Genomic DNA, 24,899 nt, shown 5'->3' with positions numbered 1-24,899 from the left:
CCCGCGCACCGCCCCCCCCGCGGGGCGCCCCCCCTCGCTGCCGCAGCCGCCCCGCAGGAACTGGGACGGGGTGCAAAGGAAGAGCGGCCGCCGGCCTGGGAACTGCTCCGCCGGGCAGCGGCCGCTGGGTGATACACGTGTCAGCGAGAACCGCTGGAACAGGAAGCAGCTGTTTCTTCCAGCTGTGACACACTCACCCCTGGTCATCGAGAACACGGAGAGAACACCGATGCGACACCCGTTGCCGTGCCAAAGCTCCATTTCTTGCAACATCGCTACACGTCTGACAAGGGAAGCCAGCTGGCAGCTGCTGCACATCTGTCACCGCCAGAAAGCACCCCCGCTTCCAAGGGGCGTCCACCAGCAGACGGAGATCTAGGAAGAAAAGGGAACGCTGAGTACACAGCAGGGCCCGGGTATGTTTCCCTCGGCAGCGTACAGAGCAACCGCATTTCTGTCGGGCACTACAAAATACGCTTCCAACGGCAGACTAGAACCTGATCACCTGAGGCCGACCCTGCCTGGGCAGGGGTACAACAGGGCACACATGGGAAACCACATCCCACCCTGCTCCCGGTAACAAGACTATCGGTAAAAACACCTTTATTACAGAAGGTGCTACTTATTTAAAATACCTTATTACAAAACATCTTATTACAAAAGTTATTTTTAAAAAAGTAGTATCTTGTTACAAACCATCTTATTACAGAAGTTACTACTGGTTAAGAAAGATCTTATTACAGAAGCTGTAAGGAAAGGTTTCGCCTCAGTTCATCTTACTGCCCGGTGCTCCCTTAGCACATCCCGGCCACAGCTGGGAGCTACACAAGCCGAGGCGGTCCTGACAGCTTCTCTGCTCCCTTCTCGTGCGTTTTGCTCAGGGCTGGCTCGTATGAACACGCATGAAGCCATTACATGGATGGTTTAGGTGCTCTTCCACATGGATCTCCTGAACACCACAAGTAGAGGATGTGCCCCCTTTATCCTTCAAACAGTATTTTAACATGAACACAAATGTATAGCTATTAAAAACTTAAGATCTGCTATCAACATAAGTACAATCTTCCTCTAAAAGTTTAAAAAATATTTTCAAGACATAATTAGAACAGAGTACTAGAATAATAAATAACTTATCATTACAGATACCATTAGCATCAAAAGGAAATTATTAAACCAGAAGAATTCCCCAGGAACGTAAAAGATCAGCAGCTGTGACATACATACACTTGCTGGTGAAACAGAGAGCTGGTTCAGGAAGGAAGAAGGTTTCCTGGTTAATCACTTAGAAAATTAGCTCATCTTTCCTTTAGCTGCTCTCCTGAAATCTCAGACCCATTCAGACCCAGAATCTTGCGACTTTCCAATGCTTTTGTTTCATACACGATCCCCAGTAAAGGGCCACGGTACGACTGCAAGCAAAGACAGCGAGAGCACCAACCACCACCTATGCCGAGCATACTGTAGCTCCCAACAACGTTAAATAGATAAATAAATAAGTGAAACAGATTCCTAACAGAGCACTAAAACCCATCTGCTTCCCAGTAAGGATGTCTCAAGAAAGTGTTTAAGGGTTCCTGTAAAGTTCAGACTTTCCAAATCTAAAGAATACAAACAGCTAAGGAATTACTTCATATTAATTACTCTGACCACTCGGTGCTTTATAACTTGACAGGTAGAAAATGTAATGAAAGAGGCCTACTAAACAATACCCTACCAAGTTAAAAAGAAAGCAAAAAATAGAGTGGTGTGGGGCTGGTTTTTTTGCTGGTTTTTTGTTGTTTTGTTTGGGGCTTTTTTGTGTGTGGTCTTTGGTGTTTTGTTGGGGTTTGTTGTTTTTTTTTTAAACACAGCTGAAATGATCCAAAGTGGCTGTTGTGGGCAAAGCTCCACGGCTGCTGGAGTCTGACAGGGGAATCCAGCTGGCAGCTGCTGCACATTTGTCACCCACTTCTCACTCTCTTATTTCATCCTCCAGAAAGCACCCCTGCTTCCGAGGTACATCCACCGGTAGACGGAGATCTAGGAAGAAAAGGGAATACCGAGTACGTATCAGTGCTTGGATATGTTTCCCTTGGCAGCATACAGAGCAATTGCATTTCTATCAGGTACTATAAAATATGCTTTCAATGTCAGACTATAACCTGATCACCTGAGGCCTACTGTTTAAAGAAACAGGAATTCTTCCAATTTTTCAAAAATTTAAATATAAAACCCCAAAGCAGATTATAAGAAAAGTGCTCCCCTTCTTCAGTATGTATTATTTAGAAATGCCTTTGCCACCATGGATACCAAAAGCCAAACATTAATTACTATAAGCCCCTGGCAGTATCTACAGAAAGGCCTGACCTGCTTGTGCCATATCCCTTTGTTTACCCAGAAAAGGCACAACTGCCTCAAAGCACACCACAGCCAGCACCAGGATCCCAGAAAAAAACTCGTGGCGTCACAGAGAGGACAGACAAGAGGCTCCTTTTTTGACAGTTACCTCGATCCACAGCAACACAGAGATACTTCCCACGTATGGCCAGATCTTGCAGGTCAAGAAAGTGAACAAGTACCCCGATAAAGTCACAACAGCGCTACCACTGCAAACATCACCCACAAGAAATTTAACCTCTAAACAAACACATTCACATCTTCCAGCCTCTGTTCGTTCTCTGTACTACAAAGTTCCTGCCCAATAGGCACCACTTTTGCACTTTCTGACACCTGTCTCCTGCCAAAGCAGACTCTGTTGGGAACACATCTTGAAAACGCATAGGGATGGAGAAATGAGGGGGCTTGTAACAATGCACCTCTAAATTATGGCAAGTTAAGACACAGGGTATGACACCCACTCATCCCAAAGAGCAGACTGCCAGGACAGGCAATTTGAAATGCCTTCAATGAATATATAATGACGTCAAGGTAATGGCAACTGAGCTGGAGCAAGCAGCTGCCACTCGGACTCCCGAGAGCAACTTCGCTTTGGGCTTCACACAGATGTTCAAGAGCTCAGGGCCAGGCCTGTCCCCACATTAACTCTTAACACCTTTGTAGGAAGAGATCTCACTGTGACCGGATAGGAAAACTAAATGAACATTAACAGTATTTTTGGCTGGAAGGTGCAGGAAACAGTTCAAGGGAACAGATGACAGCATGGGAGACCTTGCCTGAATGAAGATTTGCCCTTAGCAATTGCACCTAGAAATCTATTTACCTTGGAGGGAATGAGAGAGAACACACAGTGACACAACTGCAGCGGCATGGGAGTGGGTGGTAAATGTCTAGGGCACCTTGCAGCATAAAAAAGAAAAAAAGTCAGAGAAAGTCATCAGATTATTTGCAGGACTAGACGACTCACAGAAAATATATGGTCAGCCATCGAGAAAGAAAGATTTTTTGCTTAATGTCTCAGCATCAGCTTAAATGCTTCAATCCACAAGTAACAAATGCCCCCTGCTCCATTCTGAGATGCCTATTTCCAGAAAGACGGGCTGCAAACAAAAATTCCTCCCATCAGAATCTGGTCCTTCTCCCGTGCTCTTTTAGAAGAGGAAGCACAAGCCACAGATATTAGGTCCAGTACAGCTGTGCTCACTAGCTGAGTGTGCCTGTGGAGCACAATGCAGAGGAGATGGGGAAGGAGACTCAAAGTATTTACAGAGTTCCTCTTAATCCTTTGTGAAGTCCAAAAGGACTCCTGTTACAAGTGTGTATGCTGCCAACAAAAGCGGACAGATTTATTTCAAAACTCCCATTTTAACAGACAAGCTCAGCTAGAAAGTAGTGGGAAAAGCAGACGCATCATCAGCACCTTCAAATCTATGTCCTAAGAGTGAGCTTGGGGCTGAAAAAAAGCAGTCCCTGAAAGGTGACCTATTCCTTGCACCTCCGTGTGATAAACATGGCAGGAGCTAGAGCACCATACCCATCGCCTCTCAAGAAAAAGAGTGGGAAGGGAACAGATGGCACAGCCTGTAATCATTTGCAATGATGTATCTTAGCGCCGAGTTAAGTTCTGCACCCTTTGTAGCAGACTCTGGCTCCCGGGAGGACTCAGAAGTAGTTGAAGAGGAGGGTTCTTCACCCGCTGTGTAGTTAATCTGCATTAATGACATTAACTTACAAAAACCACAGTGGATGCTAAATGTTTGCACAGCTTCAAAAAGGGACTCTAAAAATCAACTGAAGGTTACTGAGGCCTTTTCTGCTTAATGGTACAGAAATGCCGAAGACACTGTTGGAGACAGGACAATGAACTAGAGACACCTTTCATCTAGATTCTGCTGGGCAGAATGTTCTTAAAACTGGTAAACTAGAATTTAGCTGAGAAGGCTGGTTAAATACATTGGTTTTCCATTTGAAGGAAGCAGATAACCCATCTCAGTGATTTATGGTGCTGCAGAGATGGGCTGGCAGCTACGGAGGGAAACCCTGGGGACGATGTTTTAGGGAAAGGACGCTTGTCTTTTCTTGCTACAGAACAGCTGTGAAATGCAAAGAAGTCCAGTCCACTCTTTGGAGGGAAGCAATGCCTTCTCCACAAAGGCGGGTTTGATTCTTGGTGCGTTTTTACAGATTAACAGCTCGGGTTGGGCTCAGAGCTGCTCCCAGTCACTGAAATGTACCACATTATATTGGCTCTCGCTGTGTGGTATCTAGAACTTGGTGTCACCACGTAACAAAGAAAAGTGATGTTAAAGAAAAGTGACATTAACATAGAAAAAAACAGCCTACTGAAATAGATGGAAGAAGAGCCTTTTTCACAGCAGGGTGCATGTATCAAAGTGCAGGCTCAGAAAACTTGCAAAGGAGTGCCCAAAGGAAAACAGGAAAACAGAGAGGACTCCATCACACTCAGAGGGCAAGTTGCCAAGAAACACCTGGAAATCATCGTGATGCATTTTAGCACAGAGAGATTAAAAAAGAAGTTGTTTCCAGAGTCTCACAGAGGACAGGAGGTGCTGACAGACAAAGGTGTAGTCAGAGCAGCAGAAGTCAGCTTGCACTTGAGCCTGCCTGCTTCAGGCTTACAGCTGACATGCAGCCGACAGGCTATGCCAGCTTGGAGGCTTCTATCATGCACCCAACTGACTTTGGGCTAGCTTGAGCCTGATCACGTTTGGCTCAGGTGTGCTGTCTATCTCTACCCTTAACACGCACACCAAGCCCCAAAGGTACAACAGTGGAAATGCAGACCTGGATGACCGTCACATTTCCCAGAGAGTAGACTATGCCAATCGTTGCTAATAAGCGTTAGCACAACAGTGTTTCATCCCTGTGGAACAATCCCATGGGAATGCTTTCCAACATGTTCCTGTACATAACTTTACAACTGGCACGTTAAGCAAATGTTTTGCTTCAGATATGAAAGCTGAGAAGGTTGCTAGTTATCTGTGATACCAGGAAGTAATTGAACAAGAACTCTTGATTATGTGTTTTAAACAAAAGCTTGTCTTTTTTCAAGGTGGCATCCCACCTTTTTTCTCAGCTTCCTGACAGAAAGACTTTATTCCTTACTTAAATGTTTGAAACTGATGGGCATTATGAGCTGAACTATTAACTAGCATCATGATCTGGAATCTAGAAACCACCCTTTGAAGTGAGCAACAGCTCTTCAAACCCCACCATCGGCTCTTTGATGAACAGCTGTGAGGGAAACAGCTTCTTAGAGACTTGCAGGCTGAACCAAATTCCCCTCTAGAATGGATCCCAAGTACTTTTTGTGTCCTCTTACGTCTCTCTAATCTGTGGACATTTAGGTTTTCCCTTCAGTTACTAGATTTGTGAAGTTTTTAGCCTCAGATACTCTGTGGCTTGTTTTTCTCATGTGCTTCAGGACACTACCAGACTGGTACAATGTGTTCAGTGATCTGAGACAAAGAGTTCAGACTTCTACACTAGCTTCATCAGTTTGGTGGGTTTTGCCCCTGGAACTTCCATAGTTACCTCATTACTCAGTGTTTCCTTCACAGCACTGTCGCCCTCCAGCGAACACGTCTATGGACTTAATCTCAATATTGTGACATCCAGGTTTCTGGCACAACTCCCAGAACTTCAAGTTTTATTTACTTACATAATTTATACCCTTGCCCACATCAGAGTAATTAGCATACATGTCTCTATTGAAGTGTGTTGATAAGTACACTAAGAGGTTGTACAAGTTTAGTATTTTAACGGAAGGAACAATGAAGTACTCACACGGCAGACAACAATTCTTCTACTCTCCCCTTTCTGTAATAGTTAGTTTCAGAGTAGCTGTCACCGTAATCTCTGAGAAAACGTAGAATCTTTCTTACCGAGAGAGTTGCCTGTGTCTGAACTGCGTCTTTTCCAGGAGAAAGATTTTACAGATGAATCTGTCTGTTCTACAGATTCGTTCACAGGCTCAGCTCCTGAAGTGAATTGTCTCTCTTCTGTCTCCGATGTCCTGGATTCACTTTTAACACTAGTATTCTCCTTAAAAAAACACAACACAACACCAAAAGAAATAAAACCAAAGATCACTCAATGTTATCTTGTAATAAAACTAATATAAAACCAATAAAACAAAATAAAAGCTATTCTTCTCCACTCCAAAAGGGCATCTAACAGGTGGTGAACACTGCCTAGACAGTTGACATAGTAAGTGTTTTTAACTCAGAAGTAAGGTTGCTAAATTGAAACAACCTCTTACAAAACATCATATTAAGCAAAATATGAGATCAGAAAACTAGAATACACAAAGTTAGGGTACATGTCCCCACAGTCTGAACTTTTCCCTCAGTTATTAAAATAGCTAGAAGAAATATAGGTGCACTCATTCTTACCAGCACGTGTAATAATAACGACAGATCTAGCTCAACTTGACAGAGCTGTGTGATGCAGAACCACACGTGAACCACACATTTCTGGTTGGGAATCTCACCCCACCCCACACAGTCGTTAAGACGTTAAGTTACAACGTGTTGCTTGCTTTTTAGAGCCCTCTGCTGCTGCTCTACATGTATTTTGCAGGCAACCATTTGGCAAACTGGTACATTTCCATGATCATGTGGCAAAAACCTGTAGCTTAAAAAAAAAAAAAAAAAAAGACCCGGACGACCAAGTTCTGTTTCATTTTCACTGAGGCAGTACAGGCCCAAAGTTAAGCACCTGGAATCTACCTTTAGACAGAAAAATTTTCACAGTATCACCTGTTCTAGAATAGTCATCTCTTCTGCAAATATCTTATACATCAATAACCTAAAGATGAATGACTGCTCAGAGCCTGCAATGTTTCCTTCTATTAAGGGGAAAAAAAGCTTTTGAAAACCATTATGTGTGAGTTTACAGAAGACAAGAGGTCACACCTGGTAATAAGATAGTCTTTCCAAAAATCATGCTCACCACCTTGAGTCTGTCATTACTCAATGTTGAGTATATAACAGGCTATGTGTATACGTATCAATAGAAACACACATACATTGCTTGACAAAGTTGTATAATAACATTCAAAAAGGCCTGTGCAAATACAGTAATGGAGTACTCCAGGGAGAACTAGTTCCCTCCCACACACCTCCTGCACTTGCTGGATACCCATTTGACTCAGTTTTTCCTCTTTGAAATGTGCTGTCTGGATGTATTGCTTTAGTACTGTTAACAAGGCCACGTGAAAAACACGTGGCTAGCAGTGCCTTTTGTCTGATGTCTGAACCACAACTCCTTCCCAGGCACAAAAACAAAGAAGGCAGGCAGGCTGTAGGTCACTACCTTCACCAGCTAGAATCCAAGTCTCACGAGTGATGATGACTTCTCTATTCCTGGTGACATTTCCATAATAGCAAGTTCTAGAAAAATCAGTGAGCAGCCTTCATCAAGTAGTGAGAGAAGGGAAGATTTCTCAGGTAAGCATTCTAAACCGGATATTCCACCGGACAACTGCTCTAGAAACAATTCTGCAAACTTCATTATTTAAAAAGAAGAGACTAATGAAAAGCAATACCAGGCAGGGGATGTAGATACCAAATTGCAGTGTTTGATAAAGAAAAAACAAGTAACATGCATATTGGGATAACCATTATCAAGAAACTGTTACTAGCACACGTGGTGAAAGTAGTCTAGACACTCTAACTAGCAGTTCTGCAAAGGACCTGGGGATGCTGCAGTGCCCAGTAAGGCTAACGACACCTTGGGCTACACCGGGACGAGCGTGGCCAGCAAACTGAGGAAATTTCATTCCCCCTCACTGGTGAACCTGTACTTCCAATGCTGTGTCCAATTTTAACCCTTACAGCTGCGTGTGTGGAAACTGAAGAGCAGTCATACTGCACAGCACCCCTTTCAGATTTCTTTTTATCACTGTGTTTATAGAATCTTACACACCAACTCTTCAGTAATCTAATGTAATAGGTAATAATACCATTTTCATCCTAACAGCATCAGCCTAGCCCACACAAGTCTGGTTCCCAAGCTATCCCTTTTTTTTATTGTTCGGTCTTTTAAGCGAACATGTTTCTGACCATGGATTCACCGCACCTGTGGACAGACCCTCCACTCAGGTCTAATACTTCTGCAACTTCAGAGTCCAAAACATTGTTTGGCAGAGAATCAAGCAAAGCTACCAAAGCTGACAGACGTGAAAGTTTTGCCTTTTCACTTCAGTTACTGAAAAACGCCAAAACTGCTGCATCTCACTACTTACACGACTTACGAGACACTGACTGGACTATACCTATACCCAGCTGGAACCATGATGGGAAGCTGAGGTACTAAAATTAGCAACTCGCATGAACGGGGTTTGCTGGATTCACCTTCCCCAAAGAAAGCAAGCGTTTCAGCCTTCACATAGGTATGCTGCCAAGGAGACTGAACGAAATCAGAGGCAAATTCCTCTTGATCAAGCATTACAGAAATGTTCTATTTCCACTTTAAGAAGAAAATAAAACATTTCTTAGGAGTAGGAGTGGAATAAGAGGTGCCCATAGAAGGCCAAAGCCTCTAAAAGTCTAGGACAGAAATTCACTGAGGCTGAGAGGACAACGCTGGATCTGAACTGTTGAATGTACTAACTCTTTTCATGTAAAGAGCTGCTCTTTAATTTGCTGTCTTTTAGGAAATCGGGAAAACAGAATAAAGCAGGTTTCTACTAAACTGTTACTTCTACAAGGAAGACAGTTCAAGGCTCAGTGCTGGTCACAAGATAATTAAATGCTGGGAAATACTGTGAACGAAACAGAAAACAAAACAGTACCAGCTTGGTCAAAAGGTCCCGTATGCTAAAACCGACAGTTTCAAGGGCTGACTTCAGTCCACAGAGCAGAAACCCAAGATGAAGTACACAGTATCATCGCAAGTCTTCCGGCTGAAAGTAGCTGGAATGTGTAAGCAGGAATGCCCTGCTCTGTTTGCGCTCCTTGTTCTTGCTCTTCCCTACACATCAGGTTACAGTTGTTGTTTTGAGACTTGACGCTGGGCAAGACAAACCTTTGATCTGACCCAGCAGAGCTGTTCTGATGCTCTTGTATGAACAGTGGAGGAATTTGCTCCCCCTCTGCTTGTGTAGAGAGGAATAGAGCGGTCTTCTGTGCACGCCCACTATTCTGTCATAAGCTTGCTCTAAAACACATGGTACCAACAGCCACTGAAAGCCTGAGTGCTTCCAGATTCAGGGATGAGGAAGAAAACTGTGCTGGAGCCTGATGTGAGGAGTACAGGCACCGAAGCCTCCTCTGGAGAGTTCTGCACCTGCCATGACCCCAGGCTCTGGACAAGTAGGGTGTTAAAGTTAACCTTCCCTCTCCCGACTTTGGGAGGAGGAGACTAGTTGAAGAGTAGTTCTAACAGAAAGAGGGAATCTGTCAAACAAAACGCTGAACAGTCCCTGAATTGCTTTTCAATTGCTCAAAAAATGAGGCCAGTTATTTAACCCGTTACAGTCCAGGACCAACATCAGGATTCTCACAAATATACAAAACCTCCCTCCCAAACAACTACGTGGTTCGTGTGCTTAATTCCCCCAGTTCTTGACAAGGAAGTTCGGGTCACGGACTCCAAAGGCCTTCAACAAGGGACAACCTATCATTCTAAAAATGCAGTTCCAAAATTCTAAAACTGACAACATTTAAAGTGCGGTCAACACTTAATATAATGAGTGGGCACCAATTAAGGAGTGCTGCCAACTCTATGCACTAGCACAGGGATGTGCTCTTCCCTACACGGTACTGAGCAGAAGGTCTAGTCTAGGCTTGAGCTATGCAGAGGCTTGATCAGGATACACACCCCTTTCTAGAAAGATACCCAAGAGGAAGATACTAATCTTTATAACGCTGAAAGCAACAACGGGAGGTTTGCGCCAGCTGATGATTTCCGATCTAGAAACTTCAGTGAAGGCGTCAAGCTACCGACAGAACAATAAGACAGTAGCTTCAATGCACACACAAAAATGAGATTGAGTGCCTACATGCAAGGTAGGTCTCATGCAGCAGAAACAGATGCAGTCAATCTCCTGAGCTTACCTTGTTTTCAAAACAAAACAAAACAAAAAGCAGAGCACGCATTTGCTGCCTTAACAGAGTAACATCTAGAATGCCCCTCACCCCTCATGAGACTTACAATTTTACATACCGGGAAGACCAGGTACAGGTAGACCGAAGTACAATTACAACTTGTTGTACACCACAAAGTATAAACCAATGAAGATGCTTTATACCAGTCAAATGTCAATAAACTATACTTTCCACAGAAAACAGAACTTACAACTATTTATCAGAAACAATCTAACCGTTTATCTAAATTTAAGCAAAAATCTGCCTCCAGCAGCAATTCTCAAAATACTCTTCTTTGTTGGAGATTAAAGATGGTATGTTACAACCTAAAAAAGCATCCACTTCATCACCACGAATACACCTGCACTACGCATGTTTCCCATGCAAATGAGCACCCTAACTTGGCCAACAGGCTGACACATGTCATGCTCATTAACATGGGAAACATGGGATACTTTTTCATTCCGTCTTTTTATATCTTGTTTTACCAAGCAAACCCTTCACTGTACATTAAAAGCTTAATTAAAGAAGCCTTCAGTTCTTAAGCAGGCAAGAATATTGAAAAGCTACCGGTCCAGACCCTAGCATTACTATCAAATATAGTTAGCTCAAGAAAGATGTTGGTTTACCTCCCCTTACCTGCTCTGGACTGAACAATTCTTCCTGAAAAAACATGAGGGAGAACTCAGCTGGGCGGTGATCTGGTTCTTTGCTCCGTTTTTCATCTGCTTCCTGTGTGGTCAGAAGTTCTTGTAGTATTTTAGCAGCAGCAGCAGTTTCTATAGACAGAGTGGGATCGGCAGCACAAAGAATGTCAGAAGGCTGTAATGGAGACAAATTCAGTGCTCCATCTGCTTCCACCAGAAATGATGTGTCTGAAGTTACAGAGTGAGACATTCCAGCTGGCCTTCCTCAGTTGAAGGTGGTGCGTAACTATTAACAGGCGGTGCCTGATTTCCATTAAACTCCAGGATCGAATACTGGCTCTCTACAGGTGCCACTCCCACCTTTTCAGCTTTGCATGATGAATGCACCTCAGCGGCAACCTGAAACGTGGCTTCAAGACTGACTTCTGCCTTCTTGTTTTCTTCAGATATATTACATAGCCAGTCAGACGGCATCAGTTCAGCTTCATAAGATGACTGTATTGGAGGATTCTGGAAAAAACAAAATACAGTGAACTTGTGTATCAAAAAATTACCATGACAGGATGTGTATTGATTCTGTTTATCCATTTATCCAAAAGCTTGAAAGATTGTCCGTTATTCTCAGTTTAATAGCAAGTTTAACCAGAAGAAAAAAGAAAAAAGCTACTGCTTTGTCTTGGTTTTCATTAACCACCTTACTCTTGGCACGCTTCCTTTCTTCTATTCATGGTCTATCCTGGAGAGAAGGTTACTTACTAGGAGCTGGTGTATGCCTGCAGATGCATTGTCTGCACACCCTTTGCACCGCAGGTGTTAAATATACCCAAGCATTCAAATCAGAGACTTCTGGTCTTAGTAGGACCTGTGGGGGTACACTAGAACCACCCTCTTCACGTGCCACATACGTAATAGAAAATGAGAGAGAAAATCCACCCGCCTTCAGTTCCTTCTAAAACTCAAGCATTCCTGTTGTTGTAGTATAAAAAAATCAGTATAAACCACATCATTTTTAAGCAAAAGAAAAAGGTCCACATGCTGTAAATGTGCATATGGACAACACAACTTGAGGAACTCACCGCTTCTTAACCAATAATACCATTTTCCTCCTCAAGTGATTGTCCATAGGCACATCTACACAAGGGGTGCCCCCCAGGAACGCCCCAGTCCCAGGATGAGTGGGAGTTCAAATACCGGTGAAAGCAAATACTGCAAAACTGCCCTGCCTGTCACAGCCTCACATCTGGACTCTCCGGTCATGACAATGTCCCACAGAGGCACAACCCAAAGTCTGCATCGATCTGCATAAAAACCCGACAGAATTTCAGGTCAGAAACACTTCTTGTAGAACCTACAGAGACTGCCTTTGCCATCACAGATCAGGTCTGAACACTACTAAAATTTTTCACTGTAATGACATCACAGGACGACAGGACACAATCAGCAATCCAGTGATGATTTTTTTAGTAGCATTCCTATATATCGAATAACCTTTAAAACAGAATGAAGACAATGAAAGAGTTTTTCCAAAGCAGCAAGTCCTACCCAAGTGAAATGATAGATGGCATTTTAACAGCCAGTGTCTGTACTGCTACTTCTTCTGGAGGTGACTCAGTCAAAGGACACTAGAAGGGTCATTTCTTCTGACAAATACAAGTCATACAATGATGTTGAACAGAAACTCAGGTCTATTTAAAATACAGCCTTCTTTTGGAAGAGATCCAGTATGAAGGAGTAGTCCTTAGTGCCTGACTATCCTTAGACCTTTTAGCTGAGGTCATGGTTAATGAAAAGCTACTTCCAGAGACGAGTAAATTAGAGAACAGGAAGCTACAGGATCACCTACTAGGAAAGCCGTATCAGATCAAATGCCAGTGAAGGACTTGGTCTCTCCCTGATGGAGATACCACAAAGAGATGAGATCCTGTCTCCTGGGTGTGTGAAGTCAAGTCCTAGCGTGGATTCGTGTAGATGTGCCAGTTTGCAGATAGCCACAAACTGTGGAGGGTGGGGGGAAACGGAGGGGGAAATAAAACCTGGAATTTGAGAAATTTAGGTTTAGTTAAGCAAAATCTTTTCATTAAAGGCTAAGCCACCTTTATGTTTTTATGAGATAGGTTCAAACATTATTCCTCTCATTTGATTTTTTTTTCAGTTCTATTTTTTTAAAATGTTAATAAGGTGTTTCATTTCTGTTGCATTGCTTGTTTAGTGTCATAAGTAGTCAGGATTCTAAGTAAGATCTGGATTACCAAACCATCCAGGAATAAGATCATCCCTGCCAAAAACCAACCAACCAACCCACCCATACTGAAGCTTTTTCTGCCCCTTCTTAGGGGACCTCAGCTTGAAGCTGTTATAGCACATATTGTCCTCTTGGATGCACTACAGGATCTCGTGTGTATTTCCAACAGGAGAAAGGGGCCACACAAAGGTACAATTTAAATCCTTTTAGTTCACCTGGAGAAGGATGGGGGGAGGCAGCAATGAAACAAGGAAAACCGATAAAAGATTGAGAAGTCAGGGCCTGAAAGACTAATAGCTTGCTGGTCATTCAAGCTCAAGAGGAAAAATGGTCTAACTTAGCAGAAGTGGTGAAAGAGAAGACGGGCATTTCACTTACAAGATTAGCGTAGCGTGTGCAGGAATTAAAGCACAACCACACCTTTTCAGGGACCGCTAGGACTACACAAATCTGGCTTGAGTGCTTGGGCAATCGGAATTAGTTCAGACTTGATTTCTTTTTGAAATAACATGGCTGATTATCATTCCTTATTACAAATAAAAGCAAACTACTTAGGACTGCTTTTAAGGTCAGAAAGTTGTTCTTTTTTCTTGCACGTTTATTTCTTCCATTTCCCGTTACCTCTTGCTTCAGTTCCACAAGGAAATACCGACAGCTTAATAACCACGGTAATAGCAATAATCAAACGGCAGGGCTGCTATTAAAAAAAAAACAAAACGAGGTGGGGGCAGGGAAAAAAAAAAAAAAAAAATCGCTGAAATCCCATATGTAGCCTCAGTTCACATCTATGATAAAGCAGCGGGGAAGTATTGAGCTAATGGTTGTGAGCTGCCAGCACTGCTGTTGCAGAAGATAGCAGGAGGTCTCTCAAAAGACTCATTCCTACCCAAGGATACTGATTCATCACACTAATCCAAACCCCACTTAAGAGAACCCAAATGAAAAAATGGGTAAGAAGTTGTACCTGAGCTCCCTGTTTTGTAACCAACCGTGATGAGAGTGTAATACAAACCTCTGAAACCCCGATTTCAGAAACCTGGTGAGATACACCATCATCAGCCACCATGTCTGGGTATAACCACCTATGTCCCCTTGCCATTCCATGCAGTAATTCTCTGTAGCTTTTCCTGGAGAGCAAACTGCAGCCAACCAACCAGTTAGTTACCGGCCTGGTCTGCCCATGTTCCAGTCAGGGTCACCTAACACTTTCAGCAGCTCAGGTGCGTACTGTACAAGCCCAGCAGCTGGCCCCCAAGACCCAGAAACTCCACCTGTCTTAAATCTCTCCTAAACTTAAAAGTGATGCTCTCTGCAAGACCCAGTAAGAACAGCACAAGGTTAGGCTTCCTTGTCCAAGAGTGCCCGCTTTTCCTTCTGAGACCACAAAGCACCGTCTGGATCCAACAGAAACGGGGCTGGTAACCAGCTTGCTGACTACTAGTGTGCCGATACGGTTCGCTGTCTTCGGGACTGGTCCAGCAGTTTCGTATAGGCTTTGCCACTCCTACCTAGCAGCACACAGCGGGACCAAACAGCCTAAAACACCCCGCAAACCACACTTCAACAGCATCGCACTGAATTCCTGCAACTGGTAGAAGGTATCGAGTGGAACGATAGGAAATATACCATGCAATAGTTCTATTTTTTGTGAAGAACAATAAAAATGCTTAGTCAGCCAGGGCTGATAAATTTTACCGCTTTTGAGGATTTGTGCAAGTGGTTACTGATGGATGATCAGTACACCAGCCGGGCAGGATGCTCAGTACTGCAGCTTGCCACATCGCCCAGCAGAAGTTTGGGGAAGTATATGCCCCAGAACACACAAAAGGCAAACTGATTATTCCCCACAGCTCAGCAAGAACCGCAGGCAAACTGCTGTCTTCTGTACCACCTGCACAGCCTGTCACCACGTTCCAGGAGAAATGACCTAGGCTATGCTAAGACTCGGAAATCTCAAGAAGTCCCGTTGATCCACGCGGTACGATAGCTGTGTTACCCTGCTCAGAGACAGCCGGTTACTGACCTGGTGGAACTGATACAGGGCACTGCTTGCCTTTGGCCTTCTGTCTGCCCAGATGCTTGGCAGCTTTTTGCTGGGGGTTTCCAGGAAACAAAGCAACCACTAGCAAGTGGCCTAAAGCTCTTCTGACTCCACACACTGCCCATGGACTCGCTTCTCCAAACAACTGATTTTTACTAGACCCTTCGGACACTGTATATTATCCTTCAATCTAGCCACAACACCACCTCTGACAACTCCTTTGGAATGATTTACTATCCCATGGATCTCGGCCTTCCGAGATAAGCTATTTAATTGTGACTGCCCATCGCTCAGATGGATCCTCATGTCCTGGATGAAAAAAGCAGCTCACAATGAAAGTGAGAGGACAAAGATGCACTGTGCGAAAAATAAATACTACAATATCGACGGCATGACTGGCTGTTGGCTATTTATAGCCTTACACTAACGTGTTACCCTGGCCATAACCTGCCCATCTTGGATAAGCTTATTTTTTAAAAGAAGTCACGAATAAAAGAGAAAGGTTGATATTTGCAAGACAGGAAACTGGATGATCAAGCTTGGGTAGGTCAACCCTTTTTCAACACGCATAAGCATAACTTGCTTCGCTTGTCCTCTGTGAGGGGGAAAAAAGTATATGCGTTATGCTGTAATAGAAAAGGAAGCTCTTGCATTTTTACTTCAGATCTTCTGATATCTGATAAGCCAGGCCCTCCAAATAAGGCGCAGTTTCCACTAAAATTACATAAAGCATTTACAAGAAGTACTGGAGTTATCTTTAATAAGAGATCTCTGAGGTGGGGCCCATTCCACAAAGTCACCTTAGTTTTCCTCGTTCATCAAATCAAACTCAGGACTGCAGGAAGCTGTCCGGGACAAAGAAGTGGAGCTGCTTCTCAGTATTTTCATAATATTAAAGAATCTCTTTTTGTCCAGGCAAGAACATTCTTCAAATACAAATGCAGGCTCATTAACTAAAAGTGATTCTGGTGAAGTCAAGCAAAAACACTCCACTGATGAGGACACCCACTATGCTGCTACCCTGAAACCTAACCTGAATTACAAAACTACCCGTTTAACATTCAGTGGTTCTTTGAAATAGGTATTTGTAAACCACATCACTTTCACTTCATCAAGCAGATCAGTTTTCAAATTTATATCCTTAATTTCACAAGTGTATAAACCTGCAGTTCATTCATACAATCTCCTTCTCTTTCACCTCCTTTCAGTAGGCTACGCTCACCTGGAGAAAGCTGTCGTGGGTGCACGCTGAAGCAGTAGGACCAGCACAGCCAGCCAGAGGATCTGTGTGGGCTGCTGCTGAACAACTCTGCGGTGTGGCTGCAAGAATTCAAACACAGCTATCAGACTGCCGGAACTTGTGTCTGGTGTGCAGTTCTATTGCTTACTTTGATTAAACATTTCAATAATCACACAGTAAACGACATTCCAGAAATTTATTGTTACCTCCCAAGTCATTTTAAGACCAATTTCTTAACCTTAAAAATATTTAAGATATGTATAGATGTATTAAAAATATATATTGTAAAATTGGTAACACACACACATACATGCAGAAACCTCATAATCAGAGTCTTTTGTGTCTTAGTATCACCTCTCTGATTTGGCTGCTTGAGTTTCTTGTCACAATACACCACAGAAAGCGTATTCACATAGCTGAGCCTAGGTGTTCATACACACTTGTGACCATGTGAATTTTAAGACTTACAAAGAAAATGAATTATCTTAACCAAGAGTGTATCATTCCGAAGAATATCATGACTACTCCTAAACTACCACTCACCAGAAAGGTCTTCATAGGTAAATGAACCCTACAGCCACAGATGCATTCAAAAGGCGCGACTGGACTTGCACTGTCAGGTGGCACCAATAACTAATATTTCTCACATGGTCTCCATGACTGATTTTTCATTATTAGACACTCTCGGATAATAAAGCTTCAATGCATTTCTTTGACGCGATTCTACTACTGTCAAAGGTTTTGCAGATAGTTGAAAGTAAACAGAACTAAATCCTTAAACTAATTATGGTCTAAGGCTAGTGGGGAAAAAAAGACTTAGATGAGCGTATTTTATGTTACTGACTTTTCAATAAGAATCATAATGAAAAACCAGGGAAATCTTTTTGTCACGGAAGTTAACAAACAAGTTTGAATACACACAAAAAGAAATCTTTTGACAAAGTTCTACTTTGATTTCATTTAATGGGACTTCAAAAGTGAAATGAAGAGAGTCAAGAATAAGATTGAACATACATTCTTTAGTTCTCTCACTTACTAAATACATATCTTAAGGTTAACTATCACTTTCCAAACAAACTAATCTTGCTGCTGTGCTTTCATGATGAAGGAAACCAGACTTTTTCATGTGGACATTTGAAGAAACACGCTTTCAGCATTCTGTATGTTATAATATATAGAAGAAAGGATAGCAGAGAGATTAAGAGATACACAGGCACAGAAGTAAAACCGCTGAGACAGTCCTAGAGTGACAGTGAAAATTAAAAGATTTATCATACTCCAGTGAAATGTCACTTACACTCTCAGAAACGCTAATTAATTCACTGGAGGTTTCAAACGCCTCAGATTCCCTAAGTTTCTGTATTTTAGTTTTGATTACACCTTGCAAAATTTGGTATGTTTTCACTGCGTTCTCACACCCACCTCCCACCCGAGAAGATTCTACCTGAGCAACATAGCCAAGTTATCCTTTAAACTTAAAGCAACGAGCGTCATCCAGTGAGAGAGATCTCCATATTCATGTCTAAATCTACGCTGGTCTCCCTCAGCTCCCCTACAGGCAGTACTTCAAAACAGGCACTTCCAGGACACCAGTAATCTTACCCCAAGACAAACTCTAAACCGAGCTACGTGAAATCGCACCCGAGACGCCCCTTTCCTTCCCTTGACTACGGGAGAGGGCTGGGGCCTTAGCTGAGACAGAGACAACTACAATTCATCATGATGAGTTTCAGCCTATGCTCTGTAACCAATAGAAACGCAAAGCGGGGACCACCTCCCACCTTAATTAAGCAAGTATTCTGGATGAGGCTTGGAGCTACCTGGTCTAATAGAAGGTGTCCCTGCCCATGGCAGGGGGGTGGGAACTTGCTGATCTTTAAGGTCCCTTCCAACCCAAACCATTCTATGGCTCTCAGGACACCTGCTCCTGGGAGAAGACTTGATAGTTAGCAGCTGGTAAGGCAGGCTCCACACTCTGGCCACCACAGAAATCTTTGCATAAGGAGCACAAGGCAAGGAGCACGTGGCAGAAGTTGCCTGTCTCTTAAACATTTAAGTGTGTCTACAAGAAATGCCCAGCTCCTCAGAACCCTTCCTTGACAAAAATGACGTTACAGAAACTGTTGATTATTGTCCGAAATGTTCTCAGCAGAGGTCTCAGAAGACATGCACAAAAGATGTAATGATTTCACTGTGTAGGATTTCTAAACAGGGATAGATAGCTGTCTTTGTGAAGGTGCGGCTGCCAAAGGAGGAGCAGGCAGAAGGAAAGAATAACAACTGAGCTTTAGTTTGTTCAAGGAAAGAGTCACTGTTCTGAATTTCAGAAGTTTTAGGGAAACTAAAAAAAAACACCACAAACCCACAACAAATACACCACCACTCCCCAGAAAATACCCTATCATGTGATTTTTCCCATTCAAGGTAAGGGCAAGGAAAAGAACAGTAATTTGCTTCAACTCCTCTTCTGAAGAATAAAAACACTTCAGTGAGACTGATTTACTTTGCAATTGAGTGATTAAGTGAGACTGACAATTGTGGCAGAAATAATTTAGAAAAAAGAAAGGAGCCAAGACTTTTGTACTTTCTAGTTTTCAGTGCATAAAAAAATACAACATAAAGAAGCTAAGCAAGAAAAAAAATGTAGATACAAAAATAGTATGAGAAGAATGAAATATTCTACACCAGGAGTCCTCAAACTACGGCCCACGGGCCGGATATGGCCCCCCAGGGTCCTCAATCCAGCCCCCCCTATTTACAGAACACCCACACCACCCCCACCCGCGCCGGGGGTTGGAGGGGGAAACCAAGCAGACGCAGATGACTTCCTGCCATCTAATCCGCGCGCCGGCCCCCTGTTTATAAAGTTTGAGGACCCCTGTTCTGCACAATACTTTTGACTGATCTTTGAGTTTAAAACCTTAACCTGGAAAAACATGAGACCAAGGCCTAGGATACTACTTCTTAACAAGGTCTCAGTGCTTTAATATCATTGTCCAAGTTTTGCTTAATTAAAAAAACAAAAATGAAAGTTAGCCTCACACCGACTAGTATTGGACAAATATTCTTCTCCTCGCCCTTTCACCTCAACAGAAAGGCTATCCAGAAAATCACCAGGGGACACACAAAATCTGGAGGAAGGGCACGAATACCAAACAGAAACTCCTTTTGCTTTAGGTCCATCTTCCTTTTAGACTTGACACTTTCTAATTCTCACTTGAGATATACACATGGCGGAGTATTGTAGAAAAATATTGGAAAGTCTCACTTTAAAATCTATTTTTGAAAAGCAAATGCAGAAATTTTTTTTCATACCTGTTGGATAGCAGGCTTGTGAGTACGGCACTGAAGATGCAGAGCTGCTGCAATTTGCAATGGATGCGGCAACGCTTTGAGTCCCTTGCTGAAGTGGCGGAAGAGAAGCCACAGGCTGGAGGGTGTACGTGGCTCCTGTTGGAAGTGTCTGGAGTACAGGAAACGCAGCCCCTTTATCTGGAAAAGCTGGGGAAGCCCCTTGCCCTGGCAGCAACCCAAGTGGTCCCTGCTGGATCCAAGTGGAAGGGACTGGAGTCGGATCTAATCTTTGTGCTGGTAAAGTGCTGGGGGCTTGGCACGAGGTTGCCATGTAGGAGTAAGGAGGGAAAACACCTTGACCGTAAAGTTGATGAAACTGTCCTACAGTCAGCAGTCCTGCAGTGGGTACAAAATAAAGCGAAACAAGTGTTAAGGAAAGGAGTTTTCACAGGCAAAGAAAGGCAATAGGAGGAGCCAAGGCTCTACAACATGATTTGGGAAGACTACCTTTGCTCCAGCGTACTTAATCCAGAAAGGAGACTGTACTCTTAGACTCGAGCATGCACTAACTGCTGTGTGGCACACGAGCGAAGCGCCAACCCAGAGGTGTCTGCGTAGCATTCAATCTCCTTAAACTGGCAGTAACGAGTTACCCATATTTAGAAATGTGCTATAAATCAAAATGTGTAGTAACTTACTAAACCAAACAAAAGCAATTTTGAAAATACTGTGTGTTAAATCAGACAATACATTTTAAAAAAGGGACATCATAAAGCAAGATTTGACCAAACTCCACTACTGACAGCTCACAAACAGCTAAGGGAAGGGCAACGTCAAAATCCTCCAATGGACTTTGCAAGTACTTTATGACAAGTCATTTATTTGGTCAAGAAAAAAATTTCAAAGCCAATTTTTTCTCAGCTCAACTAGTTCAGTGCAGACTAAAATATCCCAGTCTTTGCCATTTTGTTATTTCTTAGACAGTCCTTTTATTCTTCTCTATTATTTTATAGTTTCCTCTCTCAGACAGTTACTGTTTCATGAAATGGTATTTGCTTTTATACCATGACAGCTCAATTTCTGTTTTGGTGACTTTGTGGAAACACTGACAGTAACACCGCAAACGCCTGTGCTCATTGATTTCTGCAAGAACTACTGCATTTGTGACTCCCCTGCAGGATTGCATTTAGCCATGAGAATTACAAGTTTCAGGATGGTTCACGTCAATAGGGTTTATCTAGAAGCCAGGCTTTCTCAGACCTGTAGTTTCCAATTCTCACCCAAAAGGACTTTTTTTAAAAATAGCCTCACATTTACCTCTTGCACTCCTCTGATGAAATCAGTAACATACAGTCATTATTCTGCAAGTTCACATTTAACCATTAAGAATCACTAAATAAATACCAGCTGACCCTGAAGATTTGCTAAGACTTAATGTATAGGACCGTTTATTTCCTGTTCAGTACTTTCACCATTTATAAACAGAGAAGGAACAGGGGTATGAAAATTCTTTTGTTTATATTTTACCTTTGGATAGGGACATGAAGATTATCTAGTTCTAACACGTAAACAAGACACCACGGGATGCCAAGTTACCAACCTCCAGTTGCTGTCCAGGAATTGTTCCTGAATGTTTAACAGAGCGTTACACCCTGCAAGACACTGGGAACAGACGTGCCCCTAAACAGTCAGTACAGAGCGCACAGTGCATTGTCAGCCTGTCAGAACTTGACTGCATAGAAACCCCAATGTTTTCCTTGTTCTGTCTTTCTAGAAAATGAGACTCCTAGAGCAAAAACTCTGAAACTGCAGCCATAAAAACAGAGGACAAAAAATGAAAGTCATCTCTTTCTCATAATTTCCTTTACCAATGGTCTGCATTACATCAGACAAACCATGTCACTGAAGTCTGCAATGACTCATCTTAGCCTTAACAAGGTTAACATCAAATCATTAGTTTAAATGTTTCCTAGCCTCCCTACTGAAATAAGTTCCATCCCTTCTCAGATGCTTCATTTTGTCTTCTTGGTATTGCACGTGCAGTTCCACACACATCACGGAAAACACCACTTGAATTAGATGACAGTTCCTACCCTGACACAGTAACCAAGAGTATGGGGATACCCTACTCTGCTCTAAAGGCCAGCCGGTGCTGCAGACAGCAGTACCGTCAACTGCTTCTCCCCTTCTCCTGGTCGCACAGTCCTGCCGCTCCTCCTACACCGCACCTTACAGCTCTGCACCCATGGGGTGCATCACTCGGGTCCAAGAGCCAGCCAGGCTATTAAAGTCTTCTCCGATCACTGCGCTGAACCAACACGTTGCTGTATCAGCTGCAAGGAAGATGACAGTTAACACGCCACCAAGGGAATGGGAAGCCGGAGTGCTCTTCTGGCAGCAGCCCAAGAGCACTGCAAAGCAAGATATTCACATCTTCCTTACACAGCACCAACTACAAAGCTTTAGGGCCGATACAAAATTTGTGGAATAATCCTGAGGGCTCACACTTGTCTTGGGAAAACTCAGATCCTCTCAAAGAGGGTTAGAAAGAAAGAAAACACGTTCTAGGGCTTTTCAGCAGTATTATTTTCTAATTAGCTCTCACCTACTCATTCAATCAGTTTTAAAAACTACGTAGCTTGTGAATTCTTTTTCAGGAGACAACTGACAAAAATCTTACTACCAGGTCTCGTCTCCTTTGCACAAAACTAACAGGATGCTCTAGTTATCACTTCACATGACTCACTGCTTCACACACATGTACTGACAGCATATTAAGCATCCCTACTGATGGGCATCCTTACTGACGGGCAAGAAGCAGTAACGTTCATCTGGTAGAGCTGTGCCAGCTCCACAGAGATCGAGCAAGGGTGTTCTTAGTGTAGCACGCAATGGAGACTGTACTGTAGTCTACAGGCAACCTGAAATACATGTGAACCATGCTACTCATGCTTACTGGCAGCAGATCTACCTGCATAAACAACAACAGCTTCCCTACACCAGCTGAACTGAGATGCCACCGGCAAGGACAGGTAACCCTTCTCCCTCAGGAGAGCGTTGATTTTCAAATCCCATGCCACCCAGCGCTTCTCAAAAACCCACCAAGGCCCCACATGGCCCACTCTGACTCACCAGGCCTGCTGAGCGTCGAGGGCGGAGGCAGCGGCTGCCCGTTCAGTGGCGTGCCAGGCAAGCGCTGGAAGCGGTTGGGTGGGCGGCTGGTCACATCCAGGCCCGCTGCCATCTTCGCCTTGTTGCCCTTCGTCAGGCGCTTCAGGTGGACGAGGAGGTCGGGGCGGTCGCGGCGAAAGTGGGGGCTGCGGAAGCGATGCAGGGGCCCGGTGCAGTTGCCACCGTTGCCTTGTCCACCCTCTGGGCCCGGCCCAGGCCCGGGCCCCACCACACTGCTCCCCGGCAACATCCCCACCTTGCGGAAGCCATAGAGACTGAGCTGCCGGATGAAGCTGCTGAAGTTCTTGGTCTTGAAGAAACCGGCGGCTGCCGCTGCCCCACGGCCACCCGGCTGCGCGGCGACGGCCGGCCCGGCGCCCAGCAGCTCGCACTCACAGAGCGGCTGGTTGATGACCAGCCCCCGGCCGGAGGCGCCCCAGCGAACGGAGCGGCAGCGCGGGCTGTTGACCAGCCGCCACAGCCTGGCGGGGAAGGTGTCGGCACTGACGGGGACGGGCTGCTGCGACGCGTCCGTGTCGGTAGGTGGCACCAACCGCCGCGCCCTCAACCGCCGCCCGCGCGGCCTCCGCTTCCGTGCCCCGCCTGCGAGGCGCTGCCCGCCGCGCGCGGCCCCCGGCCCTCAGCCCCGCCGCGGCGCTGGTCCGCGCAGCGCCCCGGTCCCTCGGCACGGCACGGCCGCAGCCCGGCCCCCCCTCAGCCCGGCACCCCCCTCAGCCCCCCCTCAGCCCCGCCATCCCCTCAGCTCCCCCTCAGCCTCGCCATCCCCCTCAGCTCCCCCTCAGCCCCGCCATCCCCCTCAGCCCCCCCTCAGCCCCGCCCCCCCCCAGCTCCCCCTCAGCCCCGCCATCCCCCTCAGCTCCCCCTCAGCCCCGCCATCCCCCTCAGCCCCCCCTCAGCCCCGCCATCCCCTCAGCTCCCCCTCAGCCCCGCCATCCCCCTCAGCTCCCCCTCAGCCCCGCCCCCCCCCCAGCTCCCCCTCAGCCCCGCCATCCCCCTCAAGCTCCCCCTCAGCCCCGCCATCCCCCTCAGCTCCCCCCGTCCATTCAGCTCCCCATGTCCCCTCAGCCGGGCCATGTCCCTCAGCCCCGCCATCCCCCTCCGCCCCGCCGGTCCCCTCGGCCACCCCCTCCGCCCCGCCGGTCCCCTCACCCCGCCGGCCCCTCAGCTCCGCTGCCACCAGCATCTGCCGTAGCTTCCGTGAGCGACCGGGCGGCTGAGGCCCGGGGCCGAAAGCTGCCGCTCGGGGCGGCCCCGCTGCCAGCCCACAGCCGTCCCGGGGGCAGCCTGGACGTCCTTGAACCACGGCGCGGGTGGGCGCCGGGCCGTGGAAAGCGGCTGCAGGCGGGGCAGAGCGGGGAACACGCGCTCCGCAGCCCCGCGCCCCGCCATGGCTGCCCGGCGCCCCGGGACCGCGCGCGGGAAAGGGGGCGGGGCCGCAGGGCCACGTGACACAACATCGAATCCCAGGGAGGGGAGGGGCGGGGCGGGGGCGGGTTCTGCTGAGCAGCCGGACCTGCCCGGGCGCCGCGGCTGCCGCGGGGTGCGGGCGGCGGGGACGGAGAGGGGCGCGGGCGGCGGGGGCTCGGGAGCTGCTCCATGTGCCGGGGGTGCACCGGGCTGGTGCGTACCCCTCCGGGAGGAATGCAGCCGGCAGAGCAAAAGTGTCGGCTTAAAAACCACTGGCAGTTCACAAAAGGACAAGCGAATTTATAAGGAGTGCAGAGGAACACGGAACAAATCGGGAATTGTGTCACAT

At 45.4% G+C, this 24,899-nt stretch overlaps 1 protein-coding gene across 1 annotated transcript; it reads right to left on the bottom strand.

Moving 5' to 3' along the window:
* Positions 1 to 588: 588 nt before the first annotated feature.
* Positions 589 to 24,600, bottom strand: LOC130153371 (heat shock factor protein 5-like). Its single transcript, XM_056347999.1, has 7 exons — positions 24,293 to 24,600; positions 23,084 to 23,604; positions 19,973 to 20,347; positions 16,640 to 16,737; positions 11,127 to 11,644; positions 6,282 to 6,441; positions 589 to 2,019 (listed from the first exon to the last, which is right to left on the bottom strand). Exons 1-5 carry the CDS (start codon positions 24,598 to 24,600, stop codon positions 11,369 to 11,371), a joined length of 1,578 nt encoding a protein of 525 aa, XP_056203974.1. The 3' UTR covers positions 589 to 2,019; positions 6,282 to 6,441; positions 11,127 to 11,368.
* Between the last annotated feature and the right edge of the window lie 299 nt (positions 24,601 to 24,899).

Source organism: Falco biarmicus, chromosome 8 (assembly GCF_023638135.1).
Source record: "Falco biarmicus isolate bFalBia1 chromosome 8, bFalBia1.pri, whole genome shotgun sequence".
NCBI lineage: Eukaryota > Metazoa > Chordata > Aves > Falconiformes > Falconidae > Falco > Falco biarmicus.
Note: the sequence above shows the minus strand (reverse complement) of the source record. Positions and strands in the feature narration are given on the sequence as shown.

What these genes read in the sequence shown, in the direction of transcription:
- LOC130153371 (XM_056347999.1), bottom strand. Translation starts at nt 24,600, where the DNA reads ATGTTGTGTCACGTGGCCCTGCGGCCCCGCCCCCTTTCCCGCGCGCGG. An exon ending in GGAGCTGAGGGGCCGGCGGG is followed by an intron (nt 23,605 to 24,292) that starts GTGAGGGGACCG and finishes CTTCCCCGCCAG; the next exon opens with GCTGTGGCGGCTGGTCAACA. An exon ending in ACAAGCCTGCTATCCAACAG is followed by an intron (nt 16,738 to 19,972) that starts GTATGAAAAAAA and finishes GAATTCTTGCAG; the next exon opens with CCACACCGCAGAGTTGTTCA.